The sequence below is a fragment of the Lycium barbarum genome, chromosome 6 (assembly GCF_019175385.1).
Source record: "Lycium barbarum isolate Lr01 chromosome 6, ASM1917538v2, whole genome shotgun sequence".
NCBI classification, from domain to species: Eukaryota; Viridiplantae; Streptophyta; class Magnoliopsida; order Solanales; family Solanaceae; genus Lycium; species Lycium barbarum.
In genome coordinates, this window is record NC_083342.1 from 83,267,624 (window position 1) to 83,285,252 (window position 17,629).

The 17,629-nt window shown below is 37.6% G+C and overlaps 1 protein-coding gene and 1 pseudogene across 1 annotated transcript; both read right to left on the reverse strand.

Moving 5' to 3' along the window:
* Positions 1 to 6,397: 6,397 nt before the first annotated feature.
* LOC132644413 (putative late blight resistance protein homolog R1A-3) lies at positions 6,398 to 15,564 on the reverse strand (annotated as a pseudogene).
* Positions 6,981 to 7,975, reverse strand: LOC132644116 (alcohol dehydrogenase 1-like). The gene is made up of 4 exons (XM_060360675.1): positions 7,906 to 7,975; positions 7,713 to 7,795; positions 7,427 to 7,595; positions 6,981 to 7,135 (listed from the first exon to the last, which is right to left on the reverse strand). The coding sequence occupies exons 1-4, from the start codon at positions 7,973 to 7,975 to the stop codon at positions 6,981 to 6,983; spliced, it is 477 nt and encodes a 158-aa protein (XP_060216658.1).
* Positions 15,565 to 17,629: the final 2,065 nt, after the last annotated feature.

Sequence of the window (17,629 nt, forward strand, 5' to 3'; positions counted from 1 at the left end):
TCCATTTAATATTATTTTTTCTTTTATGACATTAATCTCTTTTCACATTTATTAGAGTAAGGAAAAAATGAAAAAGTAATTAAATTCCATCTTATTTTAATATATAAATATTTTAAGTATGTTGTTGTACAATAATTTCATTTGCTCCCACTAATGAGTTGATACGCATGTGGCAATGAGTCCATCATTATTGATTTAATTGTTTGATTTTCTACGCATTTGTTGTTTAACATTGTTTGTTTTATTAATATGTGATTCACTTTTTTTTTATTGTTTGTTTTTACTATATATATGGGGCCCACAATTTTTTTTGCTTGATTCTGTTAATATGGGGTTCACTTTTTTTTTTCCCGTGAGTTTGGATGGGGTGGGTTCAACTTTTTTTTTTTTTTTTTTAATACTGGTTGGTGTTTAATATGGGCCCACAATTTTTTTTTAACATTGTTTGTTTTTTTAATATGGGATTCACTTTTTTTTTTAATATTGCTTGATTTTGTTAATATGGGGTCCACTTTTTTTTCCCGTGAGTTTGGATGTGGTGGTTTCCACTTTTTTTTTTTTAATACTGGTTGGTGTTTAATATGGGGCCCACATTTTTTTTGAATATTAGTTGTTGTTTAATATATATGGGGCCCACAATTTTTTTTATGGACCTGTTTAATATGGGGCCAAAAAAAAAAAATTTTTTTTTAAGGGCCCACGATGGACGACCAAAAAGGACCACAACGGACGACGAAAAAGGCACCAACTAGTGCTTAATATTGCTTGATTTTGTTAATATGGGGTCCACTTTTTTTTCCCGTGAGTTTGGATGTGGTGGTTTTTACTTTTTTTTTTTAATACTGGTTAATGTTTAATATGAGACCCACAATATTTTTTTTTATGGGCCTGTTAATATAGTGCCCAAAAAAAAAAAATTTTTAAGGGCCCACGATGGACGATGAAAAAGGACCACAACGGACGACGAAAAAGGCACCAACTGGTGCTTGTAAATAGTAGTAATAATAATATAACTTGGCCTACTCCTATATATATTTGTGCAGTTTTATACAACACATATGTCTATAGTTTTGACGCAAATAATTACTTTCTCGGATCCAGCTGGCAGCTCGTCTCCATTACACTATAAATACACCCCAATTGCGCGAGGTGTTTTCATTCTTCATCTTCACAACATCCGTTTAAAAGCTCGTGAACAACTCTTTTAAATTGTCATCAGAACATTAGTCACTACTAGTGCTGACATTTTCCAATAGAGGAAGATCAGCATGTAAACAACGGCAATAACTGCTCTAGTCCCATTGGTTGTTGAGACGAACAGATTGTTGCCGCTAAAGAATTTAATCAGAACAAACAATCTGCTCGCAACTATTGATGAGACTAGAGCAGTTATTGCCAAAGGAGGATATTCTCAACACTCCTCTGCAAAATTTACTGCAATACCGTAGAACATTTTATGGTATTGTTACCACGTACCATTGTCTTCTTAGTATTTCTTTTCATTTTCCCCAACAGTTTTGCTATTCATACATATAGACACAAGTCATCATGATAAGAGTATGGAATACGTGCCACTTTGGCTCTCATTCTTTGTTGCTCTATCTTGCGGTTCATGGTTTATCTACATAAGCAAGTGTACAGTCTCCCTCAATATTTTTTTTTTTTTTTAAATTTCTCAAATGAAGTGAATCACTTACGTACAGAGACAGATCCATGATTTGAAGCTTATGGGTTCCCAGCTAACCGTGTCTGTTGTTACTGGATTCTCAGCTCAAATTTCTTATATATTTGAAGGATCTCACATTATAAATACAAAATTTTGATAAAGTTGTGAGTTCCCGCAAACGCACAACCAATGGTGTTTCCGCCCCTGGGTATATATTTATCTTGATCTATTGTAGATTTCATCTGGTGTTGGCCCATTTTGGGCATACTGCAGCTTATCATGTACGCAATTTATAAAGGGGTACTGGAGAATGTCGCAATATCGGTAGAAGGGTGTAATAGCAATAGCAACTGATGTACCCAACTAACTTGGGCTTTATCAATCGATATGTGACTTGGATAAGATGACACTATATCTCATGTAAAGATCCCCTGTCACTTACATTGGTTGGACACAGACATCAAATTTACTGAATCCTTTATCGTTAGATATTTCATATACATATTTGCAGTCTCTGAAAGAGATTAATTCCGTGATTATTCTCATTGATTGAGTTGGTAAATATACCATAGTTCCAATGTCCTATTAGGATACAAACTATACTAACCTAAAATAGAAGATTTACAAAATATTCTTTTACTACATATTTACACTATTTATCACACCCCCGCAGTCGAAACGGGAGGTTTACGAACGCTGAGACTGTCCCGAAAATCTTCAAATAAGACCTGTGGCAGTCCTTTAGTGAAAATATCGGCGAGCTGATATCGGGACGGAACATGAAGGACACGGACGTGGCCGCGAGCCACATTTTCACGAACAAAATGTATATCCATCTTAATGTGCTTGGTGCGCTGATGTTGGACTGGATTTCCTGACAGGTAAATGGCACTGACATTATCACAATAAACTAAAGTAGCCTTAGGGATCAGACAATGTAGTTCCAAGAGGAGGTTACGTATCCAGCATGATTCAGAGACAACATTAGCAACCCCCCTATATTCTGCTTCCGCACTAGAGCGGGAAAGAGTAGGTTGGCGCTTAGATGACCAGGATATCAAATTATCTCCCAAAAACACGCAATAACCCGACGTCGAGCGTCTGGTGTCTGGACATCCCCCTAATCAGCATCAGTGTATGAAACCAAATCAGTAACTGAAGATGAGTAGAGATGCAAACCATGATCAAGAGTACCCTGAATATACCGAATAATCCGCTTAAGAGCAAGCATATGCATATCTCGTGGAGCATGCATATGAAGACAAATCTGTTGTACGGCATAAGAAATATCCGGTCTAGTGAAGGTAAGATACTGAAGAGCACCTGCAAGGCTCCGGAAATGAGTGGGATCGTCACACAGATCGCCAGAAGAGGAACTGACCTTCGGTTTAGTGTCAACCGGAGTGGAAGAAGGCTTACACGAGGACATTCCTGCACGTTCAATAATGTCCGTAGCATAACTTCGTTGTGATAGAAACATACCACCCTTGTGACGGGTCACCGCAATGCCAAGAAAATAGTTCAAAGGACCTAAGTCCTTCATAGCAAATTCTGAGCCAAGAAGACCCATAATAGAATAGCGGAGAGCATCTGAAGAAGCAGTAAGAATAATATCATCCACATATAGTAAAATGTAAGCCAAGTGGTGCCCTTTGCGATAGATGAACAAGGAGTGGTCAGACCTGCTATTAGCAAAACCAATGGAAGAAACAAAGTCAGCAAATCTTTTATACCAAGCTCTCGGTGCCTGTTTAAGCCCATATAAGGACTTGCGCAACAAACACACATAATCGGGACGAGATGGGTCTCTAAAACCCATAGGCATCTCCTTGAGCTCGCCATGAAGAAATGCATTTTTGACATCCAACTGATGAATGGGCCAATGTTTAGATAGAGCTAGACTTAAGACAATGCGGATCGTTGTTGGCTTCACGACCGGACTGAAAGTCTCACCACAATCAATGCCAACCTGCTGTGTTTTGCCATCACCTACAAGACGGGCTTTATGCCTCTCAAAACCACCATTAGACTTTTCTTTATGAGTAAAAATCCACATAGACCGAATAACATTCACATTAGGTGGACGGGGTACCAAATCCCACGTCTTATTTTTAATAAGAGCATCATATTCATCATCCATGGCCAATTTCCAATTCGGGTCACGTAGCGCATCCAACGGTTTACGAGGTATGGGGGACTTGGTAACCGCCGCATGTAGATTAAATGGGTGCTTGGGTTTGAAAATCCCGCGCTGACTACGAGTGACCATGCGTGTGTGGGTATTGGGCTGGACAGGTGGAGAAATGGTCGAGTTTTGCGGGGTGGTGGGAAGCTGGTGGGGGAGAGGGGCGGACTGGTCCTGCGTAGAGGACGATGGAGGCTGCTGCCCAAGTGGGGAGGGGTCGGCGTGGTCCTGAGTCACGGGCAGCGACGGAGGGGGACAGGGCAGCGGTGGAGGGCTGACGGCTATATGATGGATCAAGTAAGGAGAGAGACCATCATCAAGGAAGTCATAAGAGGTGGGAGCCGGAGTATGGATTTTGGAAAACGGTAATTGAGTCTCATCAAATAAAACGTGACGACAAATAATGATTTTATTTGAGGATAAATCAAAACATTTGTAGCCACGATGGTTTGGTGGATATCCCAAAAAGACACATGGAGTTGACCGAGGGTGCAACTTGTGAATAGTAGTAGACGGAAAAAGGGGATAACATAAACACCCAAAGACTCGGAGATGAGAATAAGATGGTTTCCGTTGGTAAAGGACCTCTAAAGATGATTTGTGACCCAATAGCTTACTTGGTAAAATATTAATGAGATACGTCACCATTTGCAATGCATGATGCCAAAAAGACGGAGGAATGGAGGCATGAGCAAGAAGAGTCCGGATGACATTATTTAGTGAACGAATTTTTCTTTCTGCTTTTCCATTTTGAGAGGATGTATGAGGACACGAAAGACGGAAAGACATCCCATTGGATGCACAAAATTTTCCGAATTGACTATTAGTATATTCCCTCCCATTATCACATTGGACATTCTTGATAGGACGTTCAAATTGAGTACGAATATGGGTCTTAAAATCCATGAATTTTGAGTAAACATCAGATTTTCTAGCCAAAGGGAAAGTCCACAAATAGTTGGTAAAATCATCCAAAAACATAACATAATAACGATGGCCCATAGAACTCAAAATGGGAGAAGTCCACAAATCACTATGAATAATGTCAAATGGAAACAAAGTTTCGGAAATAGAACTAGCAAATGACAACTTAACATGTTTACCAAGAACGCAAGAATGACAAATACTAGATGAACTAGAACTATTACATTCAATGCTTTTATTACGCCTAAGAAAATCCAAAATAGAAGCTCCCGGGTGGCCCAAACGATCATGCCAACGGGTAGAAGACAAGGCAGCAAAAGTCGACGGTGAATTGGTGGAAAATTTGAAGGTGGACAATGGATAGAGAGCACCCCTACTATTACATCTCATGAGAGCCATCCCCGTCCAGAAATCCTTCACAGAAAACCCATAAGGATCAAATTCAACACTCACATAGTTATCAGTAGTAAATTTACGAACCGATATCAAATTCTTTATGAGTTTTGGCGCATGAAGGACATTGTTTAACAATAAAGGAGGGTTCGGGGGAGGCAATTTAGCATGACCACAACCTCGAATTGGAATTGAATTACCATTACCAACAACAATGCAGTATTACGATTTCTCAAATTAAAATAAGACGAGAGAGTACCTTTTATGGATGTCATATGGGACGTGGCGCCGGTATCCATATACCAATTCGAATCGGGTTGGTTCAACGTCATCGTGTGCATGACCGATTCAATATCCGTCGGAGTCCATTGCGTCGGGGGGCCCGCGACTGCATATGCCTGCTGCTGTGGTCGCGAGCCCAAAATGCCAGGCTGGGCCAGCGACCTCGGGCCAGACGAAGAAGATGGCGACTGCCACTGCTGCTGTGGCCGAGCCCACTGCGTGGTAGGATACGGGCAAGGGGGAGCCCACTGAGGCATCCAACCCCACTGCCACGGTGAGGAGGGTTGTTGCCACTGCTGCTGGTCACCTGAGGGGCGTCCTCCATGGCGTCGGCTGCCACTGCCGCCGCCCGAACCACGGCCACCGCCGTTATTATTCCCGCCGCTAGAGCCGCGGTTTTTGTTGTTATTTTTGCCCCGATGATGGTGAGAACGACCAGAATTTTCCAGATGAGAAGAGTCATCAAAATCACATTTGGAATTAACCACCATAGCCGCGGGCGAGTCATCGTGCATTTCAGCCAACGCCTTTTCCTCAAGGCACAAACTTGACCGAGCTTCGGAGAATGGTGGAAAGGCTTACTTTGGCGGATGTAGGTACCCAAATTCTTGTATGCCTCTGGGAGTCTAGCCACCAGCTGGAGAACGAGGCGGTTGTCGGTCACCGGAGCCCCCACACTCTTAAGTTGATCGGCCAAGGTCTTGAGACGTTGGCAATACGCCGAAGCGTTTGGAAAATCCCGCATCTTGACATGAGAGAAATCATGTTCCAAAGCAACGGCACGGGAGTTTTTGTTGTCTTGAAAAAGATTACGGAGGCGATCCCAGGCCTCCTTTGCCGATAGGTCTTCTTCGATGATTGTATGCAATAAGTCCGTGGAGATGGTTGCATATACCCATTGAAGTACCGTGGCATCCAAAGTGGACCGCAACTCCTTTTCGTCGTCGGTGGTAGGAGCCTTCTCCTTTCCGGTTGGTAGAATGTGGGAAAGGACACGGTGAGACCGGACATGAAGTTTGAATAATTCGGCCCAAGCCGAATAATGATCCGTTTCCATCTCAAGAATGATTGGGATGTGATTCTTGATATTGGAGACAGCCAAAGCAGGATGGAACTTGGTGTCTGCCATTGATGGAAGGCAAGAAAAAATGGACGAAAATCGAAGAAGAAGAAGTAGAAGACGTCGGAAAAGTGAGTAGAGGACGTCGGAGAATTAGGGCAGCGGAAGAGAAGGAAAAGAAACCCTAGTATCTGATACCATGAAAGAGATTAATTCCGTGATTATTCTCATTGATTGAGTTGGTAAATATACCATAGTTACAATGTCCTATTAGGATACAAACTATACTAACCTAAAATAGAAGATTTACAAAATATTCTTTTACTACATATTTACACTAATTATCAGTCTCATTTATGCTCATTTATGCTTGCTGCATTTTGTTTTCCATTATTATAAATCTTAAACTATTTGGACTCTGCACTGTCTTAATGCAAAAATAGATCGATAGCGGACCTTGTTCATTATCATTAACTCAAAAGCCTTGTTGATCTGAGCAAATGGGATTTATGAGTGATGAACTTCTCCAATTCAAGTTCCTTGTTCATGTGTTTCTCAACTACAGAAGGAAGGCCGGGACGACTGATGACGCTTGTAGTTTCCAAAGAAGGTTCCTCTGAGAGTCCTTCCATTCAATAAGTTCATAGGGTGTGAAATTATAAGAACAGCCATTCCCCAGCCCTGAAATTATAAGGTTCATTAGCATCTATTTTCCTGTAAAATTAATGTAGTAATTTGAACGTACACATTCAAATTCTGATATAAACATACGTCCTGGACACATTCAAATTCTGAAATCATAGCATCAATGTGGCAAGTACGTTCCACGCTACTGCGGACATTAGTCATCTCAACAATTACCGATCAAGCAATCAAGAATCCTGTAGACTCCGCCATTAGTCATCTCAACAATTACCGATCAAGCAATCAAGAATCCAATAAATAATTATCAATTTCTGACCCATGGATGCCTCTTTTCTTTTGTTGCAAATTGATCCATTAGGGAAAGAATCCATTGAGTTCAAAAATTCTGTCACACCAAATTTCTTAGCTGTAGAAAAGAGGTAAAATTCATGAATGAGTTGCTTTGCAATAAGACAAGCTATAAGGAAGGAACTAAATAAGACAATGGATCAAGAAAGTAGAAGATACAAGAAGTTTTATAGCATTGGCACATGTGTAGGTACAACTTAATTAATTACCTTCCTCGAATCTTCTACTCCATTTAAATCAACACCAATTATCCTTGAAGCACCAGCAATTCTTGCTCCTTCAGCAGAGCAGCCTGATCAAATGGGATCAAATAAATAATAAGATTACTTAAAGTAAAAAAAGGGAAAGAACAAAACAGAAGAAAGGTAGATCATTAATGTGATTTGCAATACGGAGACTCACAGCAAGGCCTGAAGCTTCCAGTCCAAATATAGCCACACTTCACCCTTTTTGCTGGTTTAACTACATCCATAGTTGCACCCAAGGTCTAGAAAAGAAGCATTTGATCAAATCAACAATTGAACCCCTTAAAAGAAACTACTATTTAAGGTACATCACTTATCTTCGTTTCTTCTTGAAGGTACAATCATCAAAGTGCTTATATATAAAAAAGTTAATTTATTGGATCTATTACTTCATTTTTCAATGTTGACGTCACCATTTTCAGGTCAAAGCACCGCTTCTGTGGAAACTAATGTTGTTAATTCAAAAATAAAATCTACGTCTGGAACATCTGATGATGCCTAAATTTCTCTAATAAATATATGCGGGAATGTTACAATTCAAAAAGTTGGTGAAGGCCATAACCCTTGAAATCTACCACTAACAAGGCAACCTGTTTCATGTAGTTCAGTTATAGCCTAATGTAGAAACCACAGCCTACATACCTTACTGGTATGCAATTCAGTAAGATTGCAAATCTTTAGCTATTGCAATGCAGAGTCCCAAAGAATATTTAATCAGTCAAAACAGATTATGTTTATTCAGCTATCAATTAAAAGAAGAATGCCTTGTACCTTATTCCAAATAAAAGCTTCCAATATAACTTACAAATATGCAAGGCCGTGTCTGAAGTATAAAGAAACCACAGACGTGCTTAAGATTTATTTAGCTGAGATGAGTCTTCTCATAGAATGTTGCGACAATTAAATCATCCAATTTACTCAGTCTAGCTTAAACTTCAAGATTATTAATTCCCAATATTTGATGGGGCTTTTTCACTCCAAACAAGCAATTTAGCTACGCAAAGAGTTAGTTAAGGAGCATTGCATCTATTAGTTATGTATGTCTGTTGCCAATTATATGATATAAAAAAAAGTAAATGATAACTGTGGAAACTGATACTATTGCTCGACATTTCTCACATAGAAATGTCCCAACATCAGCAGGATGCAGGTTAAAGGTGTCATGTAATTAAGTTTTGCCTATGGCATTTATTATCCCATGCAGAACCAGATAGAGAAAAATAGTTAATTAGTGTTCCTTTAAAAAAGAAAAATATAGCACTGCTGGAAATTTGTTAATGTTATGCATCTTTGATTTTGAAAGTACAACAATCTTCTTATTAGAGACCAGGCAGTGCATTAGAATGGCTAGGTAATTTAACCTCAATGCAGTACTTAAAAATCAGCACAACTGTGAGAGCAAGAAATATATGGAAAAACTTAAATAGGTTTTCTAATAAATCTCTCTCTTTTTGTTTTTATTTGGTTGATTGATAATTATAACAAAGAAGAAAACAAAAATAGTAAAGGGACCAAAAGGTTTTTAAGTCTAAATAAACTTTACAATCTGTGTTCAAAATCTGTTCCAATAAAGAGGAGCTCGCCTTTTGAGAAAATATAGACAAATGAAATGAGAATTATTAATAAGTCAAACTATGGCAAACGGTCATATATACCCCTGTACTATCCCAAAATAGTTGTGCGTATCCTCCGTTTGCTTTTTCGATGATATGTACCCCTGCCGTTAGCGTTTTGGTCATATATACCCCCGCGTCTAACGGCTCCGTTTAACATGGACATGTGGCACGATCTCAACGGCTCCAACCATTTTCTTTTTTATTTAATCTAATTTATCATTAAAAATTATTTTAAACCAGAAAAGGGCTATTTCTTAAAAATGTGGCTATTTCTGAAATTCAAAATGCGGGATTTCTTCTTCTTCTCCAACTAATTTTCAACTGAAATTCACCCAAAAACCCACCGAATTCTTCACCAAATTATCCCAAATTTCAGATATCAATTCTTCAAGATTTAACCGATCTTTTTCAATAACATTCACTAGAAACAAAGCTCATTTGACGAAACCCAAACCTTGAACTTGAAGCTTCAAGTTTCATTAATGGCTGTCCATGGAGTTTCTGTTTTTTCTTCACGTTCCAGCTTTTCAAGACAAGCTTTAATTACAATTTTTAGATTCAATTATCAATACACAATTTATTCCAACAAATTTTTCACCATTTTGAATTTTTTTTCGGCCACCATTTTCATATGCAAGAATCTAATTGTAGAGTTCATGAACCTTATGGGCAGATTTCAAAGTGAGTTTAATTTTGGATCTATGAATATACCGTTGTAGTCGTCGGATGCCGGTGGTGGAGCTTCACCGGAGATTAGACTTTCTAATTTTCAATTTTTTATTTTGTTTTGTGTTTTTTTTATGATAAATTAGATTAAATAAAAAAAATGGTTGGAGCCGTGAGATCGTGCCACGTGTCCCTATTAAATGGAACTGTTAGATGCGGGGGTATATATGACCAAAACGCTAACGGCGGGGGTACATTTCATCGAAAAAGCAAATGGAGGATACGCACAACTATTTTGGGATATTATAGGGGTATATATGACCCTTTGCCGGTCAAACTAATTCTCGTAGGTGCAATACATAGAATGAAACATACAGACAAAAGAAGATGACCTAATTCTTCTATGAGCATTGCTGCAACACTTATGCTTGTGCTTTGTGCACTTGTCTAAGCAACCGTCGAATCAAACACATCATCATCAAATTAAGATCGCATGGAGAAATTAAGAGAAAGCAAACATCTAATCAAGAAAAAGAAAAAAAGAACGTACCATGTTGTTGTGCCAAGCACTTGAGTCAATGCCACCAAGCACCCTGTATTGAGCATATTGTTTGCACATTAGAAGAACATTGGTACTCAAAAACAGAACATAGGAGTTTGCTTCTACTTACTTTGGTAATGACGTCTAGACGGTCACATCCTTCAACCTCTTTAATTTCTTCCTTAATTTTCAGTGTTGAATCCTTGAGAGATTTCTTACACCATGCAATCAACTTTATCTGTTCCAGTGTTTGAATATCTGCAAAGCTAAGGGGGATCTCCTCGAGCTGGAAACACCCTTTCATAACAAGAATTTCAAGCAGGGGAAAAGATGCCTCTGAGGCATCCCAACTTGAGATACCTAAGTTCACCAGTTTCAAGACCTTAAGTTTATCAAATGTGATATCTCTGAGGCACCACTCTTCCGACTCAAGTCTTGAATCCTTTAATTGGAGATACTCCAAACATGGTAGTCCTGCAATTAACGAAGCCACGCTTACTATATGAGAACCATAAAGTACCAGCTTCCTTAGATTTGAAGGCAAGTGTAACTCGGATAAAATAATATTGCTACCACGAAAGCAAAGTTTAAGTGATTGAAGCTGGGTAAGGCTCTCCAAATTGAAACTGGAGGTACTACTCTGCGCAGAATAAAATTCATAGCTAAAAATCTCTGTAGAATAAAATTCATCGCTAAAAGCACTAATCTCAAGTTCTTGAAGACTAGGACATTTCTGTGATAACACATTTATGCAATCAACATCTCAATTGGAAATTCAACTTTCCTTAATATCTTCAAATTTTCCACCATAGATGATTCGTCAAAGATCCTCTGCTTATTGTTTTCCAAATCAAAAGAAGCATAACACTCAATATACCTTAACTTTTCCATTTGCCAAAAAATTGCTGGCAACAATACACGACCACTTCCTTTCACTACAAAAGTTTCTAGATGGCGCAGATGTGATTCTGGATGGAAATCGAAATCAATTGTGGAAACTGCGAGGTACTTAAGGTGAATTAGTGGATTCAATGTAGTTGACGACAAACGATCCACTCTATTGGAACTCAAATCCAAGACTTTAAGAAGCCTCAATTTACTAATCTGAGGGAAGGGATTCCAAAATAAACCATTGGTTATTATCAGTGACCTCAAATGTTGATGGAAGGATTTCCGTGGTTAAGATTTCAACCTCAAGTTCGCATCGTTGAAAATAGACTGAGCTTTACTGAAACTAAAGCTCAGTCTATTTTCCTTCCAATCAGAAGGTTGAAATTGGCTTCGATGCCCCTTCACCGCCAGCATAAACTTTTCTTCTCTGCTCCTCTCCAAGCAAAAGTGAAGCACGACATCATGAACATGGCAGTATTTGACTTTACTGTTATATCTTCTCCTTGAAACCATAACCATGTTACTGCTAATGAGATGCAGCAAGCAACCTTCAGCTGCCTCTTCCAATCTTCCAGATTCAATGTTCAGCACGAAGCCTTCGGCAATCCATAAACTTATCAATTTAGACACTGGAATTCTTGCATCCTCCTGGAACATGCCCATGTATAGAAGGCAAGGTCTTAAATAATCGGGTAAGTTATCATAACTTAACAGCACAGTCGAAAGACTATAATCTTCAGACTCACCAAGATAGGAAAGCATAGAATTTTTAACCTCATGCCACCAAGAGGCTTCCATTTTCTTCCTTTTGATAATTCCAGCAACCAAGATAATTACCAGAGGGAGTCCTTTGCATTTTTCTGGAATTGCTAAACTCACATTGTATAGTTCAGGCGAGGGACACTCCTTTTGGAATACTTTTCTCCACAACAATTCACAACTTTCTTTTGGTGGGAGGAATGGAAGGAAATAAAGGTCGGTATTTTGCTTGATTTGCGTACCCACTTTCTCAAGTCGGGTTATTACGACTATTCTACTTCTGTTTTCACCATTTGGGAAAGATAATATTAAATCTTCCCATGCCTTAACATCCGACATATCATCCAAGACAATCAGATATCTCCTGCCCATTAACCTTTTTCTCAACATGTCAGCAAGTTCATCATCCGGATCCTTATCTACATCGTCCTCGGAACGGCAAACTTGTCTGTAGATCTTTTTTAATAGCTCTATCCTATTATACGTCTGGGAAATGTAACACCATGCTAGACGATCAAAGTGAGAAGCAATTATGTCATTATTATACACCTTTCTAGCAATAGTTGTTTTCCCCTGTCCCCCCATCCCTACAATTGGGATGACATCTAGCTCATTTGTACCTCGAATCAGATATTCAATTATTTTTTCTGCTTCATGTTCAAAACCAACTATCTCCTCATCATTCACAAGATTGCGATGTTGAATTGGCAAACCTTTAGATGGCTCTACCACATAGCAGGGCTTAAGAGCAAGACTCTCAGACCACATCTTGGTCACCTCCGCTCTAATATGCTTTACCTCTTTTAAGATTCTAGGAAGTGGGCAAAAAATATGCCTAAGAGCATTATATTCAACAAGAATAGAGTCAATAGCAACTTCAGCTTCATATGCCAAATTTATAGTATGCCTATGAAGATCTTAAAGAATTTCATGTTCATGGTGCACCTCTCTGAAAATAGACGATAGAGATGACAGCTCCTTCTCTAAAATGGATATAGGAGATGACAGCTCTTACTCGAATATACCAATATGAGGTTTCTTCATGAAATCTAAACCTGCTTCAGATTTCAGCATCTCACTAAATTTCCTTAAAAGGGAATCCAGAAAGCTCAATCCACCAACCGTGGGAAACTGAGATGCAGTGAATTTTAAGGATTTGTAGTACGTCTTCACTTGTGCCTTTAGATCTTTAGTTTTCTCCAATATCTGTATTGAGCAAACATTTATTTTGCTAGTGCCATCGCTGTTTATTGAGCTAGGAAGAAGTTTTTGAATTACATATAGGACATCACCCACTATAGCTCCAACATTTTCCAAGATCTCATTCAATGTTTTACCATTAATAACACAATTTGACACATCAACAAGAAAAATCAACAAGAACTCTATTGCCACATCAATATTTTGAGCAGAGACATAATTAGGAAAGTTGTCATGCTTTTTGTCTCTGAGATACACCAGCAGCCTGTGGAGATGATGTGAAAATCCTTTTGGCAATATCTTGTCCATGAACGTTCTTGCTTGAGTAAATTTTGAAGCCTTCAGTTCACCAAGGAAAATCTTCTTCATTTCCAGCTCCACTAGCACAATCAAGCATAATAGATACGGAGGTTTATACAAGAGATCATCTTCATCGTCATCCTCATCTATATCATCGTCGTCTTCAACCTCATAAACATAAATACCAAGACAAAACTATCCTACATTATCAGCCATGAACAGGATTTGGGTCTCCAAACCTTCCAGCTTCTCATGGTTAACGTAACCCTTTATCTCTTTGACGTATAAGTATCTCAAAAATCTCATTTTCTTTTGAATAATTTTCACTTGCTTTGAAAACCAGTTCAACTTAAGGATATGTCCATTCGTCAAAGAAGGGTCAGTCCTAACCATTTCCGAGCGCATGAGTATATCATTTAGATTCTTGCTGAGGCAATCCATATCTTCCGATAAATTGGAATCATTCAACTCATAACTGTACCTTAAACAGGTGTTTCCTTCAATGAATTCCTACAACTGTGTTAAAAGCCTTTCCACATTATGGTTAGTTTCACATACATCTGGAATTCCACCAAAAAACGGAGTGAAGAATTTCCACAATCAATTTGGCTCTCTTTGTGATTTTGACTAAGGAATCAGGCGAAAGAACGTGATGGTACTTCATAAAGGTTCTCCAAAATCTTAGATGCATTTCAAGATTCTCAATTTCATCAAATTTGACGCTATTCAGATCACCTCGACTCTTGATCCTTCTTAGGTTTTCTAACATATCCTCAATGTCATTATGATCCATCTTCTGTAGATAAAGTAAAATATTCCTGCAAGTTCACCAAATTCTTGGAAAATTAGTTTCATTAATTAAGAGCAACATTTTATTCATGTCTTTCAATATCTACTGTTAGAAGCTATAATACTTGTGAAAGATTATACACCTCGTACCGTTTTGGTTACGTGAAATTTCACAAACTTCCCTTGAGGTTTTGACTAGTAATACATAACTCTCTCCTGGTTTCAAATATGGCATAAATAAATAAAACACAAGCTAACAAAGGTGTTTTGGTGCTAATAGTGTTTCATTAATATACCCCAAAACCATCTCTGTAAGTAATTGTTCAAAATTTTCTAGTTTCGGAAGGTGCCACATGAAACGGGCTTAAATTTAGGATTAAATTATAAAGTCCAACGTATGAACTTTTAGTTGATCAATCATTATTCGACTAGTAAAAATGAGAGAATGGTTAGTTTGACACGTATCAAATTAAAAAGAAAAATAACTTTCACAACAAAAGCAATTAAAAGTAATTGTTATCAAGGTAAAAAATGAATTAATGTAATTGTTCTAGCAATTTAAGAACTTGACTTACAGATAACAAGTGAAACCAACTTACGTCTAACAATCAATGTGCCTGCGTGTATTTGTCTTCTTTCGCCCGTTTTATATCTTAAATTTCTGATCCAATCCTAAAAAGGAGTAAAAGAGATGATAATTACAATTACAATTAAAAGCAGGTTAATTCCATCAAGGAAATTAAAAAGACATCTGGGGTTAAAAAAAGAAAAAGAAATATATACTGTGTTTGCTTCATAAATTTGAAAAGAAATTCCACAAAAAAAGTTTAAATTCTTTTTTTCTTTTTGTTGCAAAAACTGTTTTCCAACCAAACCAAGAAAGAAAAACTTTCCTTTTCTTTATTTGAAAAACCACTCAAAGTAGACTGTTCTTTCTTGGTTTTTGGCCGAAAAACTAATTTTGCAAAAAATTGAAAAGGATTTGGTAAAACTTAACATCACATAACAAGGAAGAAGGTTTGAAGGAGAGTAAGATCAAGATAAGGTTAATGGATGAATACTTTTCTAAATACCTTAGAAAATATGAAACCAAATAATGGTTCAACCAAATGGAATTTACCACAATTTGCTGTCTAGTAAAGAAAGATGACTGAGGAGATCAAACAATAATTCGAGTCGTTAATGGCACAACAAGATAGATTAACATTGCATTAATGCACTAAACTAATTAATTAGTGTCAGGTAATTTGATTTTACACAAAATTTAAGAAATAATGAAAAAAAATTGAAATGTAAAGTTTAAAAGAAATCTATTTATGTTGTTATAAATTATCTTATAAAATTAAATTATTTATAGTTAAAAAAGAAAAGAAGATAATTTTTTGAAATAGTAATATTTTTTTGTACAAATAGCTAAGTAAATATTTTATTTTATCCGGATGGAGTATTAATTAGTGGGAGGTAACAACAATTATTGCTTTAAGTGGAAAACGACAAGAACTTTGTCGGTGGCCTTATTCAAATCCTGGCCGGTTCTTTTCACCTAATTATGGTGTAGCCGCTTTTGGTCTCAAATTTTTGAGGTTGTTCTTTTCAATAAATGTTGATCACCTTTCTACGGGGACGTCCTAATGTTGTAGATTTTAAGAATTTTAAAAAGGTACTTATGTCATGATTTGCGGTTTAATTATTTTATTTAAGCTAATATACGCCTTGATGTTTTATTTTTATTTATTTATAATAAAATTTCAACAAAAAAAGTACACATAAGAGGGGTCAAGTTTTACCTTATTAATCTGGCAAGATAAGCCATGGAAAGTGTAACAACTCGTACCATTAAACAAAACTATGTTCATGATTGAGGACTTAGAAACCAAGATAGGTAGTGTTGGATTGAAAATTTGCTGCAGATTGTTAAATGGACGTTTTACGTCATTTGTACGGCCCGTACTTTATAGACGTACCTCACAAGGGAAAATTCGAGGTTTCTGGTATTTGGCATTCTAGGTACGACTATATTGTACGGGCTGTAAATTAAAGTACGAGCCGTACATGGTGCCCGTACCTCACCGGAGAAAAATCGAGGTTACTGGAAATTGCCATTCCAGGTATGGCCATAATGTACGGGTTGTACATTCATGTACAGTATATGGTGCCCGTACTTTTCCTGTCTCAGCAGACAGTATAAATACGGGACTTCAGTTCCTTTTTTTATTTTCATATTCTCAAGCCCTGGGACGAAGTGTTTCTCCTCCCATCACTCTCATACGCTAAGGTAAGCCTCCTTTCAAGTGAATTCTAACCTGTATCCATGATTGCTAAATAAGAATTCATCATTCCTAACCTAGGGTTTTCAAGAAAACTCATCACAAGGATTCAAGACTAAGGCTTTTGGACTTCTTCTCAAAGTTCAGACTATTATACAAGTTTTAGAGCGTTACAGGTATGTAGGTTTTCTATCTACGTGTGGGAACATCATTGTTCTTCCCCACGCCACGTTCATCCATGAAAAACACGAAGTTCCATAAACCTATGGTTTCTATTACAATCCATGTTAACCCTAAGTTACAAGTATCATGCTATACCATGTTTGTATTACTATTTCGTTATTGTACTCTTGATATTTCAATTTGGATATTGACAATCCGTCTGTAATCCATGAATACCCATGTCTTGAATTCCATGGGTTCTTAAATGCAAGATATAAATTATTATGCCTATTTTCATGAAATGCTACATGCTTAAATGTTTTCATGCAAGTTATACTAAATATTATACACTCACGAATCATGTTTAGAACCATGTTTAAGTAATTCATGGACTTCTAAGCCAATTATATCCATGTTCATGTTTTGAGAGTTGCATAGATTACCGAAAAGGTTTAATACCTAAAACTATATCTGCCAACGTAGGATAAGGATTGCTCCGCCCAGTTAGGACGGTTCCTTCATGTTTACCTATTGCGGGTTATTAGATCCATTCATGTTCATGTTCATGTCTTGTACCCCGACAAGGTACATGATGGCTTAGTTGGTCGGGCAGAGATCAGATGTCACGTACTTACATGGAGGTTACATGTCGGTTATACTAAGGCTTTCCCACTTAAAATGTTTTACATG

What these genes read in the sequence shown, in the direction of transcription:
- LOC132644116 (XM_060360675.1), bottom strand. Translation starts at nt 7,975, where the DNA reads ATGGATGTAGTTAAACCAGCAAAAAGGGTGAAGTGTGGCTATATTTGG. An exon ending in GAGTAGAAGATTCGAGGAAG is followed by an intron (nt 7,596 to 7,712) that starts GTAATTAATTAA and finishes CTTATTGCAAAG; the next exon opens with CAACTCATTCATGAATTTTA. An exon ending in GATTCTTGATTGCTTGATCG is followed by an intron (nt 7,136 to 7,426) that starts GTAATTGTTGAG and finishes ATTGAATGGAAG; the next exon opens with GACTCTCAGAGGAACCTTCT.